At 58.5% G+C, this 23,740-nt stretch overlaps 1 protein-coding gene across 14 annotated transcripts in view; it reads right to left on the reverse strand.

The window, feature by feature from the left end:
- Camta1 (calmodulin binding transcription activator 1) overlaps positions 1-23,740 on the reverse strand; it is a 696,092-nt gene that overhangs the window by 70,469 nt on the left and 601,883 nt on the right. For all 14 annotated transcript variants that reach the window (XM_033767633.1, XM_033767641.1, XM_033767640.1 and 11 more), the window contains 3 exons: positions 17,482-17,635; positions 4,149-4,289; positions 961-2,798 (listed from right to left, as the gene is read on the reverse strand). In XM_033767633.1, coding sequence (XP_033623524.1) covers positions 961-2,798; positions 4,149-4,289; positions 17,482-17,635 — 2,133 coding nt within the window. The remainder of the gene's footprint in view (positions 1-960; positions 2,799-4,148; positions 4,290-17,481; positions 17,636-23,740) is intronic.

Genomic DNA, 23,740 nt, shown 5'->3' on the forward strand with positions numbered 1-23,740 from the left:
GTACTGGGGATCAAACTTGGGGCCTTGTGCTTGTGAAGCAAGCAATGGAACCACTGAGCTAAATCCCTGGCTTCCATTCTTTTTTAATATGCGTATGTGTGTGTGTGTGTGTGTGTGTGTGTGTGTTGGAGATCCAACCCAGGGCCTTTGCTGTGAGCTACATCCCCAGCCAGTTTTTTAAATCTTTATTTTGAGACAGAATTTGCTAAGTTGCCCAGTCTGGGCCTGAATCCTCCTGCCTCAGCCTCCCAGACCCCTGGGATTACAGGCTACCGTGCCAGGCTTCCTCTCCTTGTTTATATGCGTCTGGCGCACTGACAGGCAGGCTGAGAGGAAGAGGGTGCTCTCTGTGTGCAGCAGGTATTCAGAGAAAGCTGAGGCCACACTGTCCCCTTCCTGTCCTGTCTGCTTTGGAGAAAGGGCAAAGGTTTCTCCTTATGCACTCGTTCCCCTGGCCTGCAAGCAAAAGTAGATCTCAAAGTCAGATCTACAGGGACCACACTGGCCTTCCGGGATGGAGAGGGATGGAGTGACACAGGTTGGGAACTGGGTTATCTGCGGGTCTTGGATCTCTGAATGTTTTTAAGGCAGCCCTAGTGCCCTTTTCTCAAAAAAAAGAGAAAGAGGGAGAGAGAGAGAAAAGGAAAGAAGGAAGAAAAGGAGGAGGAAAGGAAAAGAGGGAGGAAGGGAGGGAGGGGAAAAGGAGGGGCGGGGAGAGGGGAGGTGAAAGGTCAAACCCAGGTAGACTTTAACACTCAACCAGGAAGCAGCAGACTTCTGGCAGAGCCAGCAGGGACGCTGCCTCCACAGCCGCCCCCAACCTTGGACGCTACCCACTCTGGCGCGTTTGAGAAGGAAGCACCCTTGTGGGGCCTGCGGGAGGGGACGGCTTTGTGTGTATGTTCCAGAGCCCAGGGCCCAGGGCATGGGGGGGTGGTAATGGCGGCGCAGGCAGCTTACCTCTGGGTAGGACCACTCTGGGGAGTAGTCGGTCACCATGAACACCCGTCCGCTGGGCTGCAGCAGCCCCAGTGAGCCCTGGGCCGAGGCGGCCGAGACCACCTCTGCCACGTGCATGTAGGCCATGGTGCCCGGGCCCCCCTCGGCGCTGCTCAGCTGCAGGGTTCCCTGCTGGGGGCTGCAGCAGGGGATGCACATCTCCGCAGGGGGGAAGGGGGCGCGGGCCCCATCTTCCGACTGCGAGAGTGCCGCGCTGTCCCCCGACACCAGCTGGTGGCCGTAGATGGTGCCACCGCCTCCCTCCACTGAGATGAAGTCGTTGATCAGGTCGGAGAACTGGTTGCTGAAGGAGATGTCGAAGTGGTCCAGGCTGAGCTCCATGTTGGGGGCGTTGCCAAGGCTGGGCTGGGCCACCGGGTAGAGTCCCTGCACCACGTTGCCAGGCAGGATGGGGACCCCACCGGCGCTGCGGATCACCCCGTTACTTTCAGGCTGCAGGTAGTGTTCCGAGGCACAGGCCTGTAGCTCCCCAGACTTAAGGAGAACCTCGCCCCCTGCAGCCGCCTGAGAGGTCTCCATGGTGACCTCCCCTTCCGCCGTCATGGCCTGGAAGTTGGCCTGGAACTGCATGAGGTGCAGGGAGGAAGTGGACTCTATCCGAGTCTCCACGTGGCCGCTGCAGGAGCTGGTCTGGGACGAGGCCTCCGTTTTCACCGTGGGCATCACGAATGTGCCCCCGGCATCGCCCAGGCTGCTGTGGGCGGCCTGCTCGAGGGGGAGGGGCTTGCTGGCGTCCTGCAGGAAGAAGCTCGGGGAGGGGGTCTGGTGGATGTGGGGGCTGCGGCCCGTCTGGCTGAAGCTGGACGCATAGTCTTTGTTGGAGTCGATGGCACTGAAGTCCATCTGCTCCAGCGTGGTGCTGGGACTCAGGCCGCCGCCCGACGGCAGGAGGCTGGAGCCGGCCGTCAGGGTGAGGGAGCTGGAGCCCGCGGCCACTGCGGAGGAAGAATACGCCTCCTTGGCCATCTGCTGCTCAAAAGAGGTGTCCTCTGTCTTTATCTCCTTGGCGAGGACGCTGGGGAAGCTGAAGCTCCTCTCGCTGGCCGGCGGCGAGTGCCGGATGTTGGGGCTGACCATCTCGGCCTTCAGGCCCCCGCCCCCGTACGTCTGGCCCTGCTTGGGGTTGTTGAGGAAACAGTCAGGGTCAAAGTTCATGGTGGTCTCCGGTATCTTCCGGCCGCCGTCGAGGGTGGTGGAGAGGACCAGCTCTTCGGACACGTTGGCGGGCAGCATAGACAGGCTCTCCGAGCTGCCCGTGGTGGGGAAGGCGAATTTGTGGCCGTCGGAGCTCACGGCCAGGACCAGGCCCTGAGAGGCGTCGGGCGAGAGGAGGGGGTGGGTGGGGCCCGCGGTGGGGGACATGGTGTACACGGCCTCGTTGGAGACCTCGGGCATGAACACTGTGGCGCCCCCCATCACGGAGGCCACCGCCATGCTGGACACGCCCGTGACCACGGGGCTGTCCACCATGTCCGGGTCGCTGTTGAGCCCACTGCTGATGGACACGGGGGAGCTCTGGGTGGTGTCCGGCACCTCCACCTGGTTGGTGGAGGACACCTCGGTGCTGTTCTGGTGCAGCAGCGCCGGCTTGGCCACCTTGCCGTTCCTCTTCTCGCGGCTGGCGCCCTTGCCGTGGCTGGGCTCGTGTTTGCCCTCTGACACATCGTTGTGCTGCACTTCCGCATGGCTCGCATAGCCCCCCGACCTTGGCTCCACCTTCGGCGAGATGATGCGGTGTTTGGCACTGTTACACTTGTGGTGCATGCTGCTGCCCGCTCCTGGGGAGATCAGAGCACGGCACACACGCACACGCATGCACGCACACGCACGCACACACGCGCACGCACAACAGAGACAGGGTCAGAGCTGGGCCCTTGGCCGAGTGCCCCATGTGGCCCCTACCCCTCAGTGCTTTTCCCCAGCCTTGGGGTCTCCCATTCCCTCTGTGACCCTCCCCCAAAGGCTGCGGGGGGCGGGCTGGAGCCTTTCTGAGCTTCCCAAATCATGGTAGTAGCATCCAGCCCTGGGGAGGATGGGGGGTGGGTGTCACCCTCCAGGAAAGTCCCCTCTGCCATCAAGAGGCCGTCTCCCGTCTGGGAGGGCACTTGCTGGCCAGAGCAGCTCCACCCAGGGATGGTGGTTGTGTCCCTGTGCCCGTTCCAACTTCCCATACCGTGAAGGCCACACAATGCTTTTGAGAACCCCAGTCTTCCTGATGTCTCAATAAGGGTCCCCCGCACCCTTGGGACTGGAAGCCAGGGGTTGGTGGGGGGATACAGAGAGGATGTATTCTTCTGGGTCAGTTCTCAATGCCCAAAGAACATTCTAGACCCTGCCACCTTGCAGAAAGGCAGATGACGCCATCCCTCTGCAGTTCTGCTAAGCCTGGCCTCTGCTCTCCTCTTTGCAGGATGCAGATCCTTCTAGGTCCTGAGCAAGGACAGAGAGAGCCCCAGCCCTCTGGTTCAGAGGCAAGAGGGAGACAGTCTGGGAGCCTCGCGTTTCTGAGCTCTGGGATGTGTCACTGCAGAGCCTCCCCTGTGGCCTCTGTACCCACTCTGTCATTATTTTCGTTGCATCCGATAAGGGTGACCTCACTTTTGATAAAAGGGTGAATGCTTCCCAATCCGATCCTGTTATAGCTTTGCCACTAAGACTCCTGAATGCACTCAGACTTTGCTGGGAAGTGACCTGACCCCTGATGGAATATCTAATTAAGGCAGCCAGGGAGTGGAGAACCACATTTCCCAGAGCAAATACCATTATTGGGAAAGCAGACGCGTTAGGATGGAGAGCGCGGGGTGCCTTCCATTCTTGGAGGAGACAGAGGTTAAAGAAAGAAAGAGATTTAGCCTGAGTGGTCCCATTGACTTGAGGGCAGATGTCCCTGGAAAGCCCCAGGGCCCGGCCATGTGGGCCTCCCACTGAGGCCTGGGGTAAGCGGGACCTGGCAGGCGCCCATGGTGGTGGACAGAGGTACGGAGCCCCTTTCCATGCCCCGACTGCTGTCTGCTTTTGTCGCCCCATGCCTAGAGGGAGCTGTCTCTTCCCAGGACAGGGGTGCAGGGCTGCGGTGCCACAGCATCGCCTTTTCCTCAGTAGACACCCGGAAGGATGGCCCAGCTCACCCAGGCTGCCCGTGCACAGGCAGTTGTGGGTCCGCGGCTGGGGCTTGGTCTGGTGGCTGTCGAGGATCTGCTGCACCAGCTGCTCCACAGAGAAGCCTGAGCTGCTGTTGCCATTGCTGCAGGTCCACTTGATGCCGTGTACTGTGGAGAGGGCAGACAGACAGGGGAGTCAGAGGGGAGGCCTGGGGGTGGGGTGGGGGAGGCAGCTCGAGCAGGGGGAGGAGAAGAAGAGAGAGGTGGGGGCTGCTCCCCTGGGGAACTCTGAGCTCTTCCCCGCCTCCTCCCTTCTGGGGAGGATACGCCCTGAAGTTTTGCTTTTGTTTCCCCATTGTTTGAGGGCAAAAGGGGGCTCTTCAAGGGCTCCCCAGTGGGTAAGAGGCTTGGCCAAAGCTGGGGTCCCCAGACCCCAAGGCTTTTGTGAGGCCCAGAGGACGTGGTAGGTGGGATCGGGGGAAGTCAGACCAAGTCCTGCCCCCAGCTCTGTGTTTGGAGGAGGAACCCCACAGTTTCCTGCCCTCCACAGACTTCTGTGCCCCAGGCACATGCAGGAGGGGCTGTGAGAAGGGGACTGGACCCATGGCCCCTGAGGCCAGGATGACGGGGTCCTGAGGGCCCAGCCTCAGGAATAGTGGCCCTGGGGTTTCAGTTTGATCCGGACCCCTGCAACCCCTGGAACTGGGTGAGGGCCCAGGATGGTGGCAGAACAGGCTTGGGAGTCTATGAACAACTGGCTGGGCTGCAGCAGACCCGGCCAAGAGGGACAGAACCCAAGTCTGCACTGCCTTTCCTGGTGGTGCCAGCACCCGGGCTCTGCAGGTGGTGGACCCTATGACCCTGGCCTGGACCCCAGGATCAGGAAGGGGCAGGGTACAGTAGGGAGAGACAGTGGCTTCGCCAGCACAAGTGCAGTCTACCTTCTCAGGCTGCAGTGCCTCGCCCAGGACTCCGGGGAAGCAGAGCAGGCTTGGGGAGGAAGAGACCCTGGGGTGGCCCAGCCTGGCAATGCGGGTGGCCTCTCATCTTTGGCCTCTGGCCTGGGGACACCTCATGTACAAAGAGCCCTGTGAATGATTCTTTTCCCTCTGGGGCATGTTGTCCACCTGGGCAGGTGTTTGCTGTCCCTCCCAACATGAGGCAGAGAGGAAGCGGCAGAGAGGATGCAGTCTTGCCCCTCATGGAAGGCTGCAGGAGGAACCGGGCCGAGGTGCAGTTTTCAGAGCAGAGGGGCCTGGTGGGAGACGCGGGAAGCCACTGCCAGGCCAGGCCAGGGCTCAGCAAGCCCAGCAGGTGCAGGGGCTCCGCAGAGGAACCAGCTCCCTGGCAGCCCAGAAGCCTTGGGTCCTGGCTGAGCAGCCCGGGTGGAAGGGAAGGGCCAGCCCGGGGTGGCTAAGCCTCGGTGTGGCTTTGGAGTCCCTTCCTCACACGACCCTCTGCCCAGAATCCCAGAGGGGCCGGGCTCAGTGATCGCTCCGTGCTCAGGGCCTCCCTGGGCAGAAGGCTCAGGGTGGAGAGATGGGCAGGACGCAAGGCCCCTCATCCTAAGGCACATGCAGTGTCCTCTCTGGCTGCCTGTCCTCCCTTGTCTGTATCCAGCCCTGAGATTCTGAATCACGAGCTTGGGGGGCTCTAGGTAGTTTTAAGACTTCCCCCAGGACTCCCCACATGCTGCTAGGATAGGAACACAGTTCTGTGCTCAGTCGAAAGCAGGGCTTGCAGGGCCAAGAGCTTCCACCTATGGGGACCTTCAGCTGTCACCTGCCGAAAAGCCGGGCCAGATGTTCTTGGGCAAAGCCCACTGGATTGAACTTGGCTCTCCAGAAAGATGAGCTTTGTGAGGACTGGCTTCTGGCCTCCTGGCTGCACCCTGCACCTGCTCGGCTTGCTGAGCTCTGGCCTGACCTGGCAGTGGCTTCCCGCGTCTCCCACCAGGCCCCTCTGCTCTGAAAACTGCAGCTCGGCCCGGTTCCTCCTGCAGCCTTCCTTGAGGGCCAAGACTGCATCCTCTCCGCCTCTTGTTCTCTTCCTTATGTTGTGAAAGTTACAAAATGAAAACCCAGCGAAGGGTGACAGATTGCAAGTAGAGCATTTCTGGATGCTTAATGCAAATTACCACCAGTCTCGCACATCCAGCCTGCAGATTGCTCCTCCCCCAGTGGGGGTAAAGAGCCCCCTCCTCCGAGGTGGGGGGCGGGGCATGCTGAATATCCAGTGCAATCAGGGTGGCGTTTAACCCGTCATGCTTGGCTTCCTCGCGTGTAATGAATCAGCGGGAAAGGCGCTTTCTACAGGGAGCAGAGTGCAGTGCATTAATAGGCACGTGGGCTGGCCGGACCCCTCCCGCCCAAAGTTACCCTTGATTCCATGGACAGTCGTGATGTGTCAGGCAAGGGCACACAGAGTGGGAAATGAGATTCCCAGCAAATAAGCCTGGACACTCCAGGTCGCCGCTGTTCCCTCCTGTTCATTGTATCTTATTCCAGGGATGGAGCCACCTGGCCTGGGAGGGGCCTGAGAGTTCAGCCTGGGGCATACAAATCCCAGACAGAGGGACCCAACTGCACACGGGGCCTGGACAGTGGTCCCTGGCCTGGCAGTGGGTGGAGAGGGCCCTGTGTCCCCCGGAAGGCTGGGCAGGGGATGTATGGGAGAGGGAGGACAGGGAGCTCAGAGTGGGATAGACCGGCCCCAGCATGGGTCTCTGTGGGACAGAGGCATCTGGGAAGGCCAGCAGGAGGCCGGATGCTGGCCCTGGAGTACTCCCTCTCATGGTCCCCAGCCCGGGGGATGTCCTGACAGCCTCAGCCAGGTGGCTGTTGAAGTCCTGTGGGCAGAGCTGGGTTTAGGGGTGGCTGTCGCCCACTCGGTGCTGACTGGGGCACTGCAGATGTTTACCCTAATTACAGACCCATGGCAAGGCAGCGGCGCCTCTGCTAATATGAATAATCAAAATGAAATCAATGGTAGCAGCATGTGGCCATGCACTGGAGAGCGTCTTCCGATGAGCAATTTACCCGAGGCGGCAGACCACCGGGAGGAGAGCGATTGAGAAGTGGAGGAGAGGGCTGGGCTTCACCCTGCAGACCTTCTGAGCCCGGATGCAGCAGAGCCAGGTACAGCCCCCTCGTCCCTGTGCTGGGCTGAGTCACATCCCCCAAATCCAGAGTTGCAGCACTGAGCCCGGTGTGGCTGCACTTGGAGCAGGTTTAAGGAGGTCACCATGGTTACGTGAGGTCACAGGAGTGAGCGAGTCAGCGGGATCCTTATCCAAGAGGACGTGTGTCCTTAGGAGACAAGGGCACTCAGCACAGACAGGAATCACAAGGGGACGCAGCAAGAGGGTGGCCATCTGCAAGCTGGGAACAGCAGCTGCCCAGAAGCCAGCCCCAGAGTCACTGGACCTTGGGTCTCAGCTTCCAGAGCCTTGACAGCTCCTGCCGTGTCAGCCCCCAGTCTGCAGCACTGTCATGGCAGCAGCGTGGTCTGTCTGGTGCCGTCCACAGAACCCCACGGGTCAGGTGATTTATCCCTTCCGCAAGGCCCTCAAGGTCAACGTGCGGGCACCTGGCTCAGGCCTTGTTAGTGTGTCCTGGCACCTCAGAAGGGCGAAGAGGAAGAGCCCATGCAGGGAGCCCTGTTTGAGAGGCGCTAATCCACCAGCCAATGCCTCCTGTGAGTGCCTATCTCTCGGACAGTTGCACTGGAACTGCGTTTCAGCGCGCATTTGGAGGGGACGAACACTCGCTGCTGCGTGGCAGGTGGTTCCAGCAGGCTGATTCGGTGCCCACTGGGGCCAGGCCTCCCCCACCCACAGGAGAGATGTGCCCTGCTTGTGTGCTCGTGTGTGTGCGTGCATGCGCATGTGTGCACAGTGAAAGGGACCTCACATCAGGGACTTCCCTCCCTACCGACCTGGCCTGTGTCTCTCTGGGAATGGTCTGCCAGGAAGTGCTCAGGAAAGGCTGGTGGCTGTCAGTGGGTGGAGGAGAGAAGCAGCTGTGCCAGAAAGTGGAGAGTCCCACCACACGCAGCCAGATGCCCCTCTCTAGAGAGGTGCCCGTCTCCCTCAGCTCCTGGAGCTGGGCCTCCCTTGGCTGTTCCCAAGTGGGGTGCAGCCCTGTCTCCCACCCGCTCTACCTAGGAGAGTGCAGGGCTGTTTCTGGAGTTGAGAAATGCCGAGGAGATGAGTAAAACACATTTTTGAATGTGTCTGAGTGGGTTGTGGGGTCTGAGCTTGGGGACAGTACTAAGTCCCTGCCCCTTCCTCTTGGGTCCATCCCCCGTGTCCCTGGATGCCATGAGTTGAGTGGGTTTCTTCCGCCACACTCTTCCGCCATGATGTTTCTGCGTTGGAGCCGGCTGACTGTGGACTGAACCCTCTGAAAACCTGAGCCAAGATAAACCTTTTCTCCTTAAAGTTGCTTAGGTATTTTGTTCCAGCAACAGAAAGCTGACCAACACAGGGCAGGGTGGGAAGAGGGCAGAAGCACCACAGTCATTGGCTCTTCTCTTATCATTTTCTCACTGGGCCACCTGGTGAGCACCACCTGGCGGGGCCAGCCTCCTGACCAGCACGAGAAGACTCACCCTTTAGCTTCGGAGGGTGCAGGGAGAGCTGGGAGGAGCTGATGGGGAGAGCAGAAAAGAGCTGGGGAGAAGGGAGTCTGCCTGGGTTCTGGGAGACCACTGAGGAAGACAGATCCCAAAGGCTTCATCCCAGACACTGGGGATTTGGGGGGCAGCATGTGGCCCCAAGAAGGGCCTCTTTGCTTGCACATCCTGTCACTGGGGGCAGGGAAGGGATTCTCTGGGAGACAGACTGGGGGCCACAGAGGCCACAGACTTCCGCTCCTGACGTCATTAAGCTGTGCTTTCCTGAGAGCAGGGCGGACCTCTTCACTGTGTCCCAGGGCACCTGGGAAGAAGGGCTGGGGTTCAGTCTTGGGAAGAGCTTTGATGCTCTGGGCCTCCAGCTTCCCCATCTTTAAAATGGATGCCAGGTTCTCATCCACCTGACTACATCTCAAGGTCCCTGAGGGACTACAGGACACGAGGACGAGTGGAGCTCTGGCTTGGTGGCATCCACAGGACACATTCCATGGGCCAGGGTGCAATACCCAGATTTCTGCTTGGAAAAGTCAGGCTGGGAAGACTTTGGAGGGGGACTGGAAAAGAGTTTTGAGAGGAGAAGGAGGAAGACCCCGGCCCACGACAGCCCCAGACACTGGCAGGAGGAGCCGCCTGTCCCCTGTACTCCTCGTGCAGTAACTTCTGGAAGGATGGCAGGGGAGTCCGGCTGAAGCTTCAGTCTCCACGGTAACGGCACAGGCAGCTCCTGCAGGAGTCCACATTTGGCCTTTCTTTACTTGGGAAGAGATTTCTTGGTGCCGTGGAGAAGCAGGTGACAAGGACAAATGGCTGTGTCCCCACCCTGAGGCTGTGGTGGGCCGTTCCCACCTCCTTTCCAGCCTGAGTGCATCCAGTACTTCTGCCCCAGTACCTGTTACCCAACAATGGCTCCTGAAAGGTGACCATTTGGCTTGTCCAAACCACGTCACCGTGGAAACGGGAAAGGGTTGCTGTGATCCTTTGTCCAGTGATCGTATAAATGGGGATGCCATCCTGGACGTGGAGTCGCCTTACTGGTGACTCAGGTGGACACCGGCAGTGGGAGACGGAGGCAGCTGCGAGCCCCTGAGGGGGTGGACAGGAGTCCCCTTGGATTCCTGCAAATTGTTGACACTGGAAGGCGGTCGCCATGGCGACAAGGTCAATGGGGAATGGCAGCCACATTGGTTTAATTTTCACTGTATTCTTGTTGACAGGAATAAAGGCCCTGCTTCTGATTTCTTGGTTCAACTGGATGAAATTTTCATTAGATTTAACTTCTCATACCCAGACGCCCACATACTATTCAATTTCCCCGTCTCAGCGCTCAACTCTCACCTCCTATTGGTCCTGAGGACAGAATTTTCAGGAATCTCATTTCAAGGTGCCGAGGAGGAGGGGGCCAGCAGCGAGCGCACCTGTGGTGTGTGAGGGACCTGTGCGCTGCGCTCCGAGTGTACTTGAGATCGCTGAGTCTCACTGTGGGGACCTGGGCCACAGGGACCCCTACTTTACCAGGAGGCATCGCTGCCCAGAGCAGGGGCAGTGGAGCTGGCAGGGGAGGATTTCCCCTGGCCACCTTGTTGGGGTGGGACAGACCTCGGGGTGAGGTAGGACAGGAACTTTGGGGCTCCCACGGATGCCCCCCGTGATCAGGAGATTCAGACCAGGTGGAGAGCCACTCTTGTTCTCCAGCCTGGCCTCCTGGGCAGTCTCCAAAGGGCTCAGTGAGATAAAACATGGTAGTGGCTGAGTGATTGCTTAGCAGTGTCAGAAACACCATTTGGAAGGGAGCAAAGGTGCCTCCTTGATTCCTTCACAGCCTGCCAGGAGCTATGTGGCAATTGGAAGCCTTTCTTGCCCTCAGCTCACATTTCCAAGCCTGGCTCAGGTTCAAGGGTGGCAGGGACAGATGTAGGAGTGGCCAGCTGCCTGTCCATCTCCTCCCGGCCACTGAGGGTTGGGGGCAGGGGGTGAGCGGCATTCCGCACAGCTCCTATCTTGCTTTGTGCATGGCTGCTGTGGGACCCAAGACTCAGGCGATGAGGTGGTGTGTGCGGCGAGGCTGGGTCCACCTAGGAAGTCACCTCTCCATGCCTACGTGGTCCAGAGCCTTCAAGTTTTAAAGGAAAGGCTTAAAATACGAGGAGTTCAAGGTTAGCAAAGAATTCCAAATTCAGATCGACCCTCTGCTGGTAAAGAGTAGGGCTCAGAGTCAGCTCTGAGTGGCAGCAACTGAGGCCACTGTGCCAAAGCTCCCTGAGTCGGAGGAGAGGAGGAAGGAGTCTGTGACTGCAGGGGTCCACGGCCAGAGCAAGGCAGTCCCAGTAGCAAGCAGCCAGAGAGACAGGAAGTCAAAAGTTTTTCTCATTCAGCTGGACTTGGGGGCTACATCAGCTCCATAGAATCTACCTCAAGGGGAAAACGAACACTTGCAAAACAAACCAGGATCCCAGAAGGAGGAGAAGGAAACCAGTCTCAACTGACCCTCTGTGCCAGGCTGGGGGAAGGTGGGAAGGAGTCCAGGGACCTGCCCTGCCCTGCCTGCTCTCTGCTTCCGCCCCAGCAGCTCCTACCCCAAGGGAACAGCAAAGTGCACCAGCAGTTCCTCTCCAGGCCCTGTGGACAGTCCCCACACTCCCTGAGGAGACAGGCAGAGAGCTGCGCCTTTGCCCTAAGGGGCCGAGCTGCTGTCCTTGCCCAGTGGAGACGATCTGCTTCCTTTTATGCACAGGATCAATGCTCTGGGATTTCTCAAGGTCAGGCAGCCCTCACTGTTCCTGCAACCTGAGGAAACTTCTAGTGTAGCAGATCTTAACCTGCAGTCTAAGGAAAAGCACAGAGGTCCCAGAACAGCCAGGAATTGTGTCCCCGACTCTTTGTGCTTATTTACAAAGCCTCCCTCGGGGAGTTTCCATAAAAAACCCCAGTGGTGCCTCCAATGTCTGACTCCTTTCCACCAAAGGATGAGGTCATCTGCCTCTCAGAGAGGCCAGCTCTTCTGTGACTTTCTGTGCTGCTCACCTCCTTCCCCAGGGGCGCCTGACAAGCACGTTAGTAGGAGAGAGGGAAGGGAAGGGAAGTTGGAGGACAGGCATCTTTCCCCAGGGCCTTCTCCTGTATGCATCAGCCTGTCTAGGAGCTACCACTCCAGAATGGCAGGGCAGGACCCTCAACCCCCACCACCTCCCAGACCCCAGGTCCTAGGCCTGGAGGACGCTGGGCCAAAGCTCTGAGCCAGCTGCCAGCACTGGCCACCAGGTGGCGCTAACCAACCAGGAACGGGCTCCGGAGGCCCAGCGAGGAAAGCCTTTGTTGATTTTACTTCTTGATATTCTATAATCACCAGGATTACAATCTAAGCAAAAAAGCAAAACAAATAAACACAGTCCCCCCTTTCTGAATCTTTGGTCTTTGAAAAATTATGAGAAAACAAAAGATGCATAAAGACTTCAACCGAAAGCTTGGTGTTGGCAGCAGCGAGGGCCTCTGGGAAAGCAAGAGGGGTGCCCTGGAGGCCGAGGGGGGCTGTGGGTGCCCTGCTTCCCTCTTGGCTCTCTACTTCTGTGGCCACTGCTCAGCAGGGTGAGGTCCCCATCCCATCCAGCCCTCTGTGTGTGTGGCTTGCTGGCCTGGCTCTCCTTGTCTCAGGCTGGAGAGCTCTCTTTCTGAGAGTCTGGAGAGGGGTTGAGACCCAGCTCCTCCAGCACCCTGCAGTTTGGGGTAAAAGGGACTATTACCTGTTATACCTCGGAGCCGTAAGAGCACCGTCCAACCCACCCTCACGTGGGCTCCATCCCCACACTCACCATGACTCCGTCACCAACATGGCCTCCACTCCCTCACTCTCAACAGGGCTAACACAGCTCACCTTCATCGTGGCTTCTATCCTCACACTCAACATGACCGTTACTTTACTCAACATGACCCTCATCTCCTCACACTCAACATGGCTTCCATCCGTGCACTTCACGTGACCTTCATCACCCCACACTCAATATCCTTTATTCCCTCTCAACATGGGTCTCATCGGCTCACATTCAAAATGGCTTCCACCTCCTCACTCAGAATGGCCATCCCCCTATTCAGGATGATCTTTATTCCCTCACTCTCAGCATGGTTCTTATCAGCTCACATTCACCTTAGCCTCTAATGTGGCTTTCATTTAACATAATCTTCATCAGCCCATGCTCAATATAACTTTCATCCCCTCCTTCTCAACATGGTTCTCATTAGCAAATATTCAACATGGCATCTACTCCTATACTCAGCATGACCATCTAGCACCCTCCCCAATATGACTTTCTTCCCCTCACACTCAACATGGCCTCCACTCCTTCGTACTCACAATGGCTTCTCTCCTCACACTCCACATGACCATCTCCCTATTCAATCCTCACACTCAATATGGCCTCCACCCTCACACTCCACATAGCTGTGCCCCTTGGCCATGGTGACCTCTGTCTCCTTCCATGCAGCATGGTATCTGCCCCCTCACACACACAGTGACCTCTGTCTCTTCAGCCACCACCAGCCTGTAAGTTTCCAACTGGGTATCACCTAGCACCACCCCCTTATGTTTGCTTTGGCCTCCCTCCCTCCTTCCGGCTCTTCTGTGTGCCCTCTTGTCCTCCAAGTCCCATATACTCTTCAAGGCCAGATGAGGCCCTTCTTCCTCAGGTCATCCCCAGCATCCTACCTTTGCTGCTGTGAGTCCCCAGGCATGTGGGGGCAGGACAGCCTGTGCCTCTGTTCTCTGCCTGGTGCTATTCCTTGGGTGTTTGCTGTTGGGCAGGACCTGGGCTTCTGTGCTCCTGGCCCATCGTCCCCAGAGCCCAGTGCAAGTTGGGTGTTTGCTGTTGGGCAGGACCTGGGCTTCTGTGCTCCTGGCCCATCGTCCCCAGAGCCCAACAGCTCTGCAGTTGGTGCTGGGCCAGTTTGGCTGGAGGTGGGTGTGAGGGGACCATCACAGGCCTTTAGTGCCCATCCTGACCAAGGCATGGCTTGGGCCGAGTGCCCAGTGGGCAGAAACTGGACTCCACAATGGGTGGGATCCCTCTGGGTGCCCCTTTGGGCCTCTTCCTGCATGCTCCCTGATGCCCCAGCTGGCTGAGCCATCTCTCCAGGGGCAGCATCAGGTGTGTGCCCTGGGCTGGCCAAGGGCCACTGGTCTCAGCCAGGACAGACACCTGTGGCTTTTGAGGGAAGGGCAGGCAGGCTGTCGAGCCCCACCTCCCTCTGTTGCACTCACACAGGGCCCCAGGGCCCCACCGTGTGAGCATCCAGCTGTGTGTGGCCTTATCAAACACTCTGGTGTGGGGCGGTACAGCAGGGACAGGTGGCCCTTCAGCCTCCTGCCTGCTCTCCAGTGCTGCTGAGGAAACCTAGCCTGAGACCCAGGACCTGGGTGGGGTGACCTGCAGTTCCAAGAGGGAAGCTGGGGGCCCTGGTGACCGCTGGGTGCTGGAAGCAAGCAGAGACTACAGGCTTATGTGGCTGCAGGGCCACCTGGCCAGCCCAGCACTCCTGGGGCCTGGGGGACAATCAGGCAAGGCCTGCACTTGGAGGCTGTGCATGCGAGCGGAGGGCACCCTGGGTCTCTGCTCTGGCTGGGGCACTGGCACGACCTGCTGCATCTGCCCCCACCGAGAGCCCTGCTACAGGAGGGAGTGAGCCGCACTCCTGTGGGGCTCCTGGGCCCTTGTAGAGCTGGTGGGCAGGGAAGTCCTGTCCTGGCCAGGCTGATCAGTACCACTGAGGCCCTACAAGGTTACCCCAGGTGGAGCTCTGCTCCACCAACCCTGAATGATTCACACACAGAACCTCATTCCTCAATGCATGGCTAGCAACAAGCTACATGTCCCAGATTGCTTTGTAATTAAGGTTGAGCACAGGACCAATTTTGCCAATGACAAATGGAATTGATGTGCAGCTTCTGGGCCCTCTCCTCAGAGGGGAGATACTGGCCATTCACCTTTTTCTCCCCTCTTCTCTGTGATTAGAGTGAAGTTGTGATGGCAGGGGCTAGAGCAGCCAAATTGGGTCATTAGAAAAGGGCAACATCCTAAGGACGGTGAGCAACCAGCAGGAAGGAAACTCTGTGGCTGATTCCTGTCACCAAGGGGAAGCCCTGTAAACCCTGAGTTGCAAAATACACGAAAGAGAAACACGCTTCTTCATTATGTTATTGAAGTCATTGTTATTTTGGTCTTCACTACATGAGTGGGACTCGTATTCCACCCAGGACAGAGGGACTGTAAAAGCCAGGAAGATCATGGGAGCTCTGGGAATTCTCCCAGACATCCCGATTTTCCTGTGTGTGCTTTCTTATCTGGAAGAGGCTTTCCTGGCTTGCAGGGTGAGGAGCAGCCCCGTTCCATGTGAAGGGCCCAGAGGCGAGAATCAAGACAGTTCTGGGAAAGAATCTGGCTCAGGGCCTGGCACTACTAAGCCCCCATCCTGCAGGAGGGTGAGGCTGAGGCTGCGGATTGGTTTCTCTTCGTCCCTGATAAGCACAACATTTTGATTAAACTACTGACAACTTCGCTGTAGGGCAGAGACATTCAGAAACATCGGGAAATCAAACTGTGACGCCTTAGAAGGAACGTGGTTTATGTGACGATGTGATGGAGTGGACGGGCTGCTCTGGACTCTGGAACCGCTCCACTTCTGGCTGCCCCTTCCCCAGGACGGCTTCCAGGCTGTGCCTCCTCCCTCCGCCAGAGCTCCGCCCACACCACCTCGGACACCCTGGCCGGGTTTCCCTGTGTGGGGACGGGGACTTCCATGGGCCAAGGGCCGCGATCGGGAGGAGCCACTGCAAACAACAGCAGAGGAAAAGACCACAGGTCCAGGGAGGACAGGGTGAAGAGTCCTCTCTTTCACTGAAGATGACTCTGGGGCTCAGCACTGCCCCCAGCAGTGACACTGAGGGCTTGACAGGTGACAGGGGCACCTGGACTCCGGCCACCCTTTCAATGCAAGAGTCTTCCTCCAGGCCCTTATTTTGGAAGCAGTGACCGATCACCCAGAAGAAGGTCCCGGGCATCGTCCTTCCCCTGGCAGCTTCTCCAGGTGACCCTGAAGCCCTCAAGTGACTCCACCTCCCCGGAAATGAGACAAGACTTCCTCCCAGCAGCCTAGAGGCTGGGACCATCGAGCCCCACTGATCTGGTTGGAAGCTGCTCTACTTGGGGCAGAGGCCACTGGAGTCTTTCTGCAGTAGGGGGACTGGAGTTCAGAGAGGGTGAGCAGTTGGCCCAGGGTACACAGCAAGGCAGCCTCACAGCCAGGATAAGCACCCACCAACCACCTCCTGACTCACAACTCTGGCTCCTCCCACTGCTCTGGCTGGGTCCTTGCTGTGGCCCAGCTGGGGCCCCGCCCAAAAGGAAGGGGAGCAGGTGTGGAGGGTGGGAGAATCCAGTGTCCAGTGCTGATCTACGCCCCTCGGTGCCACCTGCACAGGCACAGTCAGATGCAGACTCTGACCCAGGGCCACTGGTGGCCTCAGCCCACAGGACCTGGACCCCGGAGGCTTTGCTGCTCCGGCCCCTGGGGGACAGCCAGAGCAGCCCCTCTCTGCTCAGATTGGGCAGGCTGGGCAGTGCAGGGAACAGGTGGGGGGACTTGGCCCCAGCACTTCCTCAGCTTCCAGATGCTCTTCAGAGCTCGGGGAAGTCAGGGGGGTAGATTTCTGTCTGCCGTCTCCCCTGGGAGGTCCACATAGGGGAGTGAGGGGCCCCTATGACAAGAGGGGACACAGGCTGAGCCTTGGAGGGTGAAGTGGGAGTGCCCCAGTGAGGAAGAGACAGGAAGGTGTGACCAGGAGCGGGACCTGGGGAGGAGGGGGGGCGCCCCACGCCCCCCCACCCAGGAGTAGACCGGGAGGTCCCGGCCTCCAGTGAGGAAGAAGTGCACAGAGTCTCAGTGAAGAGTGTGGGGCCGGGAGGAGGGTAGGAGAGGAAGCGCCATCCCTGGTGCAGCCCGGAAGAAGCCTCTTTCCCATCACAGCCCCGATGGGGGCAGATCCCCCGATCTGAGCCTGGAGGACTCTCAGGATTAGCTGGTCACCACAGGTCCCCAGGAAGGGACATTCCAGCAGCCCCCTGTCTGTGGTGCCTGACAGTGGAAGCTTCTTTGCGGCCAGCTCCAAGGGTGGCCCTGGCCCCAGCCGACCCGCGGAGCTGCTCTTGGGTCCTGATGGTGACAGCCTGTGTCCCGATATTTCTGTGCTCATGGCCCCTGTCCAGAACTAGACAAGCCCCGTGCTCTCCTGAGGTCAGGCCGACCTGGGGTTGTTCTGCCCGGGTGTCAGGGTGCAGGAGAGGACTCCGAAGGGTCCCCACTGTGCCATGGAAACAGGGACTGGCTGAGCCTCAGCGGCCTGAACCCATGTGCTGTTCTGCACTGGTGATTTGCACCTGACAGATGCTTCAGAAAGCATCACTTTGCTGACAAAAGGAAACGCAGCTCAATTACCATCAACGCTCAACACCCAGCCGGAGTAGGGAGGCCCCAGGGTCTGGAAGCTGGGGCCAGAGCCTGTGTAGGAGCCGAGGGGAGGCAGCACACTGCAGGACACACCTCTGGCCCAGCCTGGCTCTGCTCCCCGCCCCTCTCCTGACTGTCTTCGTTGCTCTGAACCTCATTTTCTCTGTCTGCCACTCCCAGGCCCCCGAAGCCGCTGGGACCTCTCTGGCTGGGCCCGGCCCCCGAGGGTACTCACACATGGGTTTCAGCTGCCCGATGAGCTCTTCCTTCGTCCATTTCGCCCACTCCTTCTTGTCGGTGTTGATGGAGCAGAGGATGGGGCCGCAGGGCTTGCCACAGTCCTCGATGGCCGGCACGTTCAGGTAGTGCACCAGGACGATGTCGGGATTCTGGGGGGACAGCAAGAGGTGGCAGCGTGAAGGTGTGCCCGACCCACAGGTGTAGCAGAGACGGAGTCCCAGGCCAGGCTCAGGCGATCGCAGCGCTCTGACCCTGTCCCTGACACAGGGCTGGGCGTTCTTGTCACGAAGTGTCCCTGCTCCTGGGGGCTGCGGCCCCACCTGCACCTGGCACCTCCCCTGCACAATCAGGCACTCGTGCCTTCCACTGATGCCTCGCCCGGGGGCAGGGGCAGCCAGAGTCCTGGAAACTGCATCGCAATGGACAGGACTCCTGCCTGATGACCTTGAGCTCACAGTCTGTCCCCAAGTCATTCCAGTTCAATGGCCACCTAGTCCCATCAGATTCAAACCAACACATCCTCCATACCTCTCTGCCCCCACTCGCTCTGATAGTGCGTCAGGGGCCTCTGGGGGGTGGCAGCTACGCCAGAATGAATGTGGGGTCTTTGGGGACCTTTGCGAGACCCTGGAAGGTGGGGTTCGGCCCCGTCAGGTCTGACAAACGTGTTAAAAGCAATCACTTCCCCATGCAGAGGCAACTGGGTGACCCCTCTACACTCTCCTACCAATCGGAGGGCACTCTGGGGCCGTGAGGCCACAGCGATTGCTACTTAGTGAGTTCCAAGCCTGCCTGAAATCGTTCTAAGAAAACAGATGACAGTGAATCAAGACATCGCAGGGGACGAGGGCAAAAGCCTGCGGTGGCCCCTTCTGTGCCAATGTCCAGACCCTTCTTCTCTGCCATGTAATCAGAGCCCTGGGGTGGGCGGGGCCAGCTGAGTATCTGTCCACTTTTTTGGATAGGTCAGAGCAAGAGAGAAGTACATGAATATATGAATCAATCAGCTCATTAATAAATAAAGACCCAGGACAACACCATGGCTGGTGTAAGAAAGTAGCCTGGCATAATTTTAAAAGATTTGCAATGAGGGTTGAGACACAGTTTTTTGTTTCTTTGTTTTTTTTCTTGCCAACGCTCAGTTAACCAGGAAATTAAATCAACGAGAACAGGAGCCTTTTGTTAATGGCAGCTTTTCTGGATTGCGGTACGCAGGCTCCTTAATAAGAATGATAATCCCTGACATCCACGTGGCAGTTTATTCCTTTCAAAGCACTTTCCAGCCATTATCTTATTTGGTGCCCATGCTAGCCAGGGAGGTCGGCTGGGCAGGGCAGGGTACCCTCCGTCTGGAGCCTGCAGCGTGTCCGGCCCGCAGCACTGAGCCTGGCCAGGGACGAGGCCTGGGCCGGGTGCCAGGGCTCCGGCTCTGAATCCAGGCCTCGCCGAGGCATCTGGTGGCCTCCTTTCCCTGGGCCCTGGTGGCTCCCCACCTCCCATTTCACTTCATTTTGCCCGTGTGCCCAGGGCGCAGGTGGGCTGGGGTCACGGGGAGACAGGTGATCCCCGGAGTCCTGTGGGCCCTTCCCACCCTGGCCTCGGGGACTTCCTGCCTGAGTCTAAGCCTAGCCAGGGGGCAGCACCAGCTGCTGGGTGAACAGAGTAAGGATCAAAGGCTTGCAGGGACCAGTGGGCACCCCGGGGCTTCTTCTGATCCTGGTCCCCAGAGCAGGTGCCCAGCCCTGCAGGAGGAGCTGTTCCTGTCTGGGAGGGGAGAGGCCTGGGCCTAGGATGGCTGCAGGAGGCCGAGGGGAAGCACAGGCCGGGGCTTATGGAGTGGAGGCTTTAACTCTCCCTACCTGAAGTCCCCAGAGGGCCGGTGTTTGTGGGAGCTCTGAGGTCTGCCTGCTGGGCCCAGGCCCATGTGTGTAACCAGCCTCTACCTGTTCTTTGAGGGTAGGACCAGGATGCCACCTCCTCCAGGAAGCCTGCTCTTATGCCTGCCCTCCTCCCTCCCGGGCAGGAAGGCATAAACCTTCGTCTTTGTGGTCTGCCCATCTGCTTCAGCTCAGTCAGATGTCACACTGTCTGCCAATAATGTTCTTATTTCAGGCTGAGTTACGACCTCCCATTGTCCCCCCTCTCAGACTCAGCATCCAGGAAGGGCAGAAAAGTGGTTCAGGACACAGGCCCTTCCTGGGAGGCAGAGAGGCAAGGCTGTTTCTTCTCCTTCTCTGGGTCTGACACAGGCTGTGGGTACCTGAGGCTGCCCCTGAAAGCCCTGCAGCACGTCAGCCCTCTGCCGTGGGGTTCACGGATGCAGGGGCTGGTAGACCCCATGTCAGTAACCAACGACTTTCAGATTCTAGATCTGTTCCTTCCCAGTCGACACGAGCCTGGCACAGGTCCCTCGGGGTGCGGGGGCTTCCCTTTTTCAGGTGCTTTGCGGCTGTGATCAGGAGACTGGGTCTGGGGTCCTGAGATGGGGAAGCAGGTATGCTGTCACCCCGATTGTACCCACAAGTCCCTGCCCTGGGATCCCCTAGTAGAACTTTCAGTGCTGACTTCCGGGCCAGGGGCTGGCTAGGAGATAGTGATGGAGGTCATTTTAGAAATTTGGGGCACACTTCACTTCTTGGCAGCACTGTGGTTTTATGCATTAGCCTAAACTTTGTGGGGCGTGTTTGCAGGGAAATATGTTTGCTTTTGGAGCCCTCGTCATCGGATCCATGAAGTGCTCAATGCAGTGTCAGAGCCAATGTGGGGTGGGCTGAGTAAGCTCAAAACCCAGTGGAATTTTCCCAAAGATGCTAAAATGAGCAAGAGCTGTGAAAGCAACCCTCCCCAATGTTCTGGAGTTTGGTGGTGTCGAAGGCCAGAGAGGGGAGCCTATGGGGTGGTCGGCAGTGCTGCTGATTCTTGGGGAAGCCAAGACAAGTCAGAGTCTCAGAGATGTTCCAGAACCTTCTGAAAGAGACTGGGCTGGGAGATTCCCATCCCTGCCTGTTTTATAAAGGGAAACAAGGCAGGGCCTTGGAGAGGTTCCGGGCACCGTGTGGACATCCAGAGCCCTCCTGGGATCATCACCAAGCACTACCTGAACCAACAAGACCAAACCAAACTTCTTCCTGAGAAAACGGCGGGGGTCAGCGTCTAGCAGGCAGCTTAAAACCACTCATACCAACTGCTAGTGGCCCTGTGTGACCCCTACCCTTGGGTCTCTCTCGCTCTCCCTGTCTCCGCCACCTTGGGGACCTCACCCAGCCTCCTGGCCACAAGCCCACCAGGCGTCTCTCTCCAGCCCCAGCACTCAGCTCCTCTGGGAGCCCCGAAACACCCTCACTTCCCTTGGGCTGAGCATGACTCCTATTCACACACCCGGTGGTACCAGGCTGTGCCCAGGGAGGGATGTGCCGTCTTGTCGTCTGTCCAGATCTGAAAGCCAGCCCATCACGGGGTCCTGTCACTTCTCCCTCATGAGCCAGCCTGGTCACCCGTGGGCCCTGCAGGCCTGGGACTGGCTGACCCTCCATCGGTGGGAACAAAGCCCCTCCCCTAGTCTCCGCACTCCTCGCCTGGCCTTGTCCTTCTTGCTGACACCGGCAGGTGTTACCTGGAAATTCAGTTGTGGTTCTTCACCCTGAGAATAAAACCTACGTTCCTGTCCAGTTTGAGGGACAAGCTTTTGTCCCTGGCCAATGGCTCTGCCTTGTCACCACAGGTTGTGTGGCCTCCCTGGGGAACACCTATTTGGGGACGCCATAACCATGGTGCCCACCTGGCCGGACTCTGGCCCTGCTGTCTCTGAACCCCTGCTTTCTCCTGGCGCTAACCTCTTGGGTTCTGCCCAATCCGGGTTGCTGTAGGCTGGGGGAAGGGGGTGATGCCGAGCTGCCCCTGGGGCGCTGACCTCACTGTGGGCAGCTGTGTCCTTCCACTGCCCAGCATCCTCAGAGGGAGGCAGGGATGCCTTTCCTACACTGCACTGCTCACCTGACCCTCATCAACCAAGGAAGCCGCGAGATCAAGCCGAGGACCTGCCCTCCAAAGGCACAGGTGAGGTTGAGAAGGACAGCGGCCCCTTGCTGGCCTAAGGCTCTGGATAGCCCCTTCCAACCCAGAATCTGCCTTCAGCTGCCCACTGCCCCTATTTGTTGGGAAAGCCAGTGGCAGGGCACACAAAGGAAAGGGGGTGGCAGCCACATTTGGCAGGGGTGGCACAGGGCACAGGGACTGGGGTGTGCGGGTGTCCTGGCCCTGGAGAGCTCTCAGGGTGCAGCCTGTCACAAGCTCTTCAGTCCTTGAGAGGCCCTGGCAGAGCTCCGCCCTGGCAGCAGTTGATCTCACCGGCCTGACCCCTGCTTTTCAGGCCGCAGGAGACTTGTTCTGCTCCCATTTGCTGCATTGGGAAGGAAAAGGGTTTGGAGCGGATCTGGCCCCGGCCAGCACTCCCACTCAAGGCCACGTTGCCTAGGAGATGGGTTCTGAGTAACCTGTCACAGACAACATGGGTGAGGGAGGCATCCAGTGTGTAGGGGGAGCAGATCCCTGGCCCCTGCAAGCTGAGCCCACCCCAGGGTGTGTAACCCCAAGGTCCTGGGGGCAGTTGGGGTGCAGCAGCAGGCTCATCATCACCAACTCAACGAGGGACTCATTCCTATAATCCCAGCACTCTGGGAGGCTGAGGCAGGAGAATGGCAAGTTCAAACCCAGTTTGAGTGATTTAACCACTTAGCTAGATCCCGTTTCAATTCTTTTTTTTTAGAAAAGGGCTAGGGATGTAGCTCAGTTCAAAGGCCCTGGTTTCCATTCCCAGTAAGGCCAAAAAAGAAAAAAGAAAAAAAGAAGGGGAAGGAGGGACTCAAGTCACCCAGAAGAAGAGCCCTAGGGTGCTCACAGTCTTCTCTTGGCCACTTCTGGTGGGTGCTGGGTGGCTGGACCCCAGATGTGGGTCCCACGGCCGGGCCCAGCTCCTGGGTGCCAGCTGGGAGGAGGAGGCCCTGAGCAGCACCCTTTCTGCGGAGCAAGCAGGACAGTAATGCAAAAAGTGGTTAAAAATGCAAAAAGCTGTTGGTTTTGATAAAGAAAAATGCAGCTGCAACATCTGTTTGACTCTTGTTTCCAGCTTCATCAGCGCTAAGTGGTCGATAAATCAGGGCGGCATGGCGCTCTGTTTCTTCTGCGGCTCCGTCATCAATCTCGTGCCAGTTCTCATGAAAAATGAAGGAGAGAGGCTGTGTGATAGTGGAAATGTGCACGTTACCCGGAAAGTCATCATAGCGTGTAACAGGGCCACACACCTCCCGCTTGCCGCTGGGGGCGCCGGGCAGGGTCTGCTGTCACCGCCGGGGAGGGCCCGGCACGAGCACATCAGCACCGTCTGCGCCCTGAGCCCATCGATGCCTACGTTTGTCACATGCGCATCATTTCTGCAGATTCTGGGGCACCCCGAAAGCCCCATGTTAAGAGGCACAGCCTGGCCTGTACCTGGGTGCTTAATAAACAATGAGGGTAGAAGCCCATAAAACAATTGTGCAAAGCCGGCAGAAAGAAGGATGGGATTTATTAGGGAATGAATAAATGATGGTGGCAGGCAGCTCAGGGATGTGGGTGTCACCAGGCTGCAAGGCAGAGAAAAATTCTCCTGCCTGTGCACGGGCTACCCGGGACCACCTGCCACCTGTCTGCTCTGCGCTGGGTCCCAGCAGAAGGGAAGCGGGTCACAAAGCCCTCGGCAGGGGCTTCTAGGCCTTGTGTAGCCCAGCAAACCTCTCTCTCCCACTCTGTCCTATCCTAGGGCATCAGACCCAGGTCCTCAAGGCGGGGGGCATTAAGGGGCACGCAGGAAGAGAGAGAAGGAGAAGCTAAACCCAAAGAGGTGCCCGGGTCCCCAGGGGAGGAGAGGCCACCTGTGTTCTTGCCAGAAGCCAGGATCCACCTCCCTACTGGGCCCAGGCGGGGCAGGTGAAGCACACAGGAAACCTCGGGCTTCCTTGCCAGCGCTCAGCAGGGCCGGAGCCTCAGAATGACGTCCGGCGAGAGGCTTGGAGGGCTGCGTGTGGGCAGGGGTCAGCTGCCTAGGGCACCCCAGCCCTCTGGAAGGGCCACCCTCATCGGGAGAGCACCCACGCCCATGGAGTCTGGGCTGGCTGCCCTTCCCTCTTCAGATACGGAAGGCTGGGAGACTTAATTAGTTAATATGAGGAAAGTGGTCTGAAGATGAAAAACCCTGGGTAATTGCCGAGTGCCGCTGC

The sequence above is a fragment of the Fukomys damarensis genome, unplaced genomic scaffold (genome assembly GCF_012274545.1).
Source record: "Fukomys damarensis isolate Sample0158 unplaced genomic scaffold, DMR_v1.0_HiC HiC_scaffold_23, whole genome shotgun sequence".
Taxonomy (NCBI): Eukaryota; Metazoa; Chordata; class Mammalia; order Rodentia; family Bathyergidae; genus Fukomys; species Fukomys damarensis.